Source organism: Dipodomys ordii, unplaced genomic scaffold (assembly GCF_000151885.1).
Source record: "Dipodomys ordii isolate 6190 unplaced genomic scaffold, Dord_2.0 Scaffold71, whole genome shotgun sequence".
NCBI classification, from domain to species: Eukaryota; Metazoa; Chordata; class Mammalia; order Rodentia; family Heteromyidae; genus Dipodomys; species Dipodomys ordii.
In genome coordinates, this window is record NW_012267287.1 from 3433999 (window position 1) to 3434935 (window position 937).

A 937-nucleotide genomic window follows, 5' to 3' on the forward strand; every position below is an offset into this window, starting at 1 on the left:
AGTCCTGGTCCGGGAGGTCGGAGGTCCGGGGCCCGAGGTCTGAGGCTTGGCGGGCGGCGACTTCCGGGTCGGCCCAGCGCCCGCCCCGGGGCGGGTGAGGAGCGCGGGGCGGAGCCGCCCGGTGGGATGTTTCCCCGCCCCTCAGCGTCCCTCCGAACGCCCGGTGACTTCTGGACTCACCTGTGGACTACATTTCCCAAGACCCTCTGCTCTCCACCACGGACACGTGGGGAGCGTTGGCGAATGGGATGTGGGCAGGGCGTGGCCGCCGCCCGCCCTCCCGCACGGCCGGGTGCGGGCTCTCCGGGGTCCTGGGGCGGCCAGGGCCCTGGGAGGAGGCGCCCGGCGCGGGAGGTAACCGGAAGCTGCTTTTGCGGGACCTGTGAATCAGTGAAGCTCGGGACTCGGCCCCCACCCCGCCCTGCTGTGCGCTCGGGGCCCGCCGCCGCCATCCTGCCCTTCAGCACCTCTGACGCTGGGGCCGGGGCCCAGAGCTCTGTCCCCGCTCTGCAGACCTTTCCCTCCTCCTGCCCCCCCCTTTCTGGGGAGCCAGAGTCTGCGCCCCTGACGAGGTCCCCGGGCTGACCGGTAATCAACGGCCTCTTTTCGGCCCTCCACCACAGCTACTTCTCACCCGAGGGCCAGTGGCTGGACCTAGGGTTGGGACTGCCGGACTCTGGGCCTGGGGTCACCAAGGTCCTCGTGAGACGGTACCGTGGGGGATGGAGGCGCTTTCTCTGCGCTCATGCTCTGGGACCGGCTGAGGGAGGAGGGTGACAGTCACAATTTTAGGTTAGTACAATGTGTACGTAGACACTGCTCGTGTGAAAGGCATGGATTCCTCACTGGGGACCACGAGTTAATTCATTGCCAGGTAAAAACAGGGTGTCTCTGGCTTCATTTTGCATCTGCCTCCTTTGTCTTAAAACTTTGGGTC

The 937-nt window shown here is 66.6% G+C and overlaps 1 protein-coding gene across 1 annotated transcript in view; it reads right to left on the reverse strand.

Annotated features, from left to right (window-relative positions):
- The window catches only part of Man2b2 (mannosidase, alpha, class 2B, member 2), a 25225-nt gene extending 24773 nt beyond the window's left edge, over positions 1–452 (reverse strand). Inside the window, exon 1 of the mRNA XM_013023897.1 lies at positions 181–452. Within this exon, the coding sequence (XP_012879351.1) occupies positions 181–452 (272 nt within the window). The remainder of the gene's footprint in view (positions 1–180) is intronic.
- Positions 453–937: the final 485 nt, after the last annotated feature.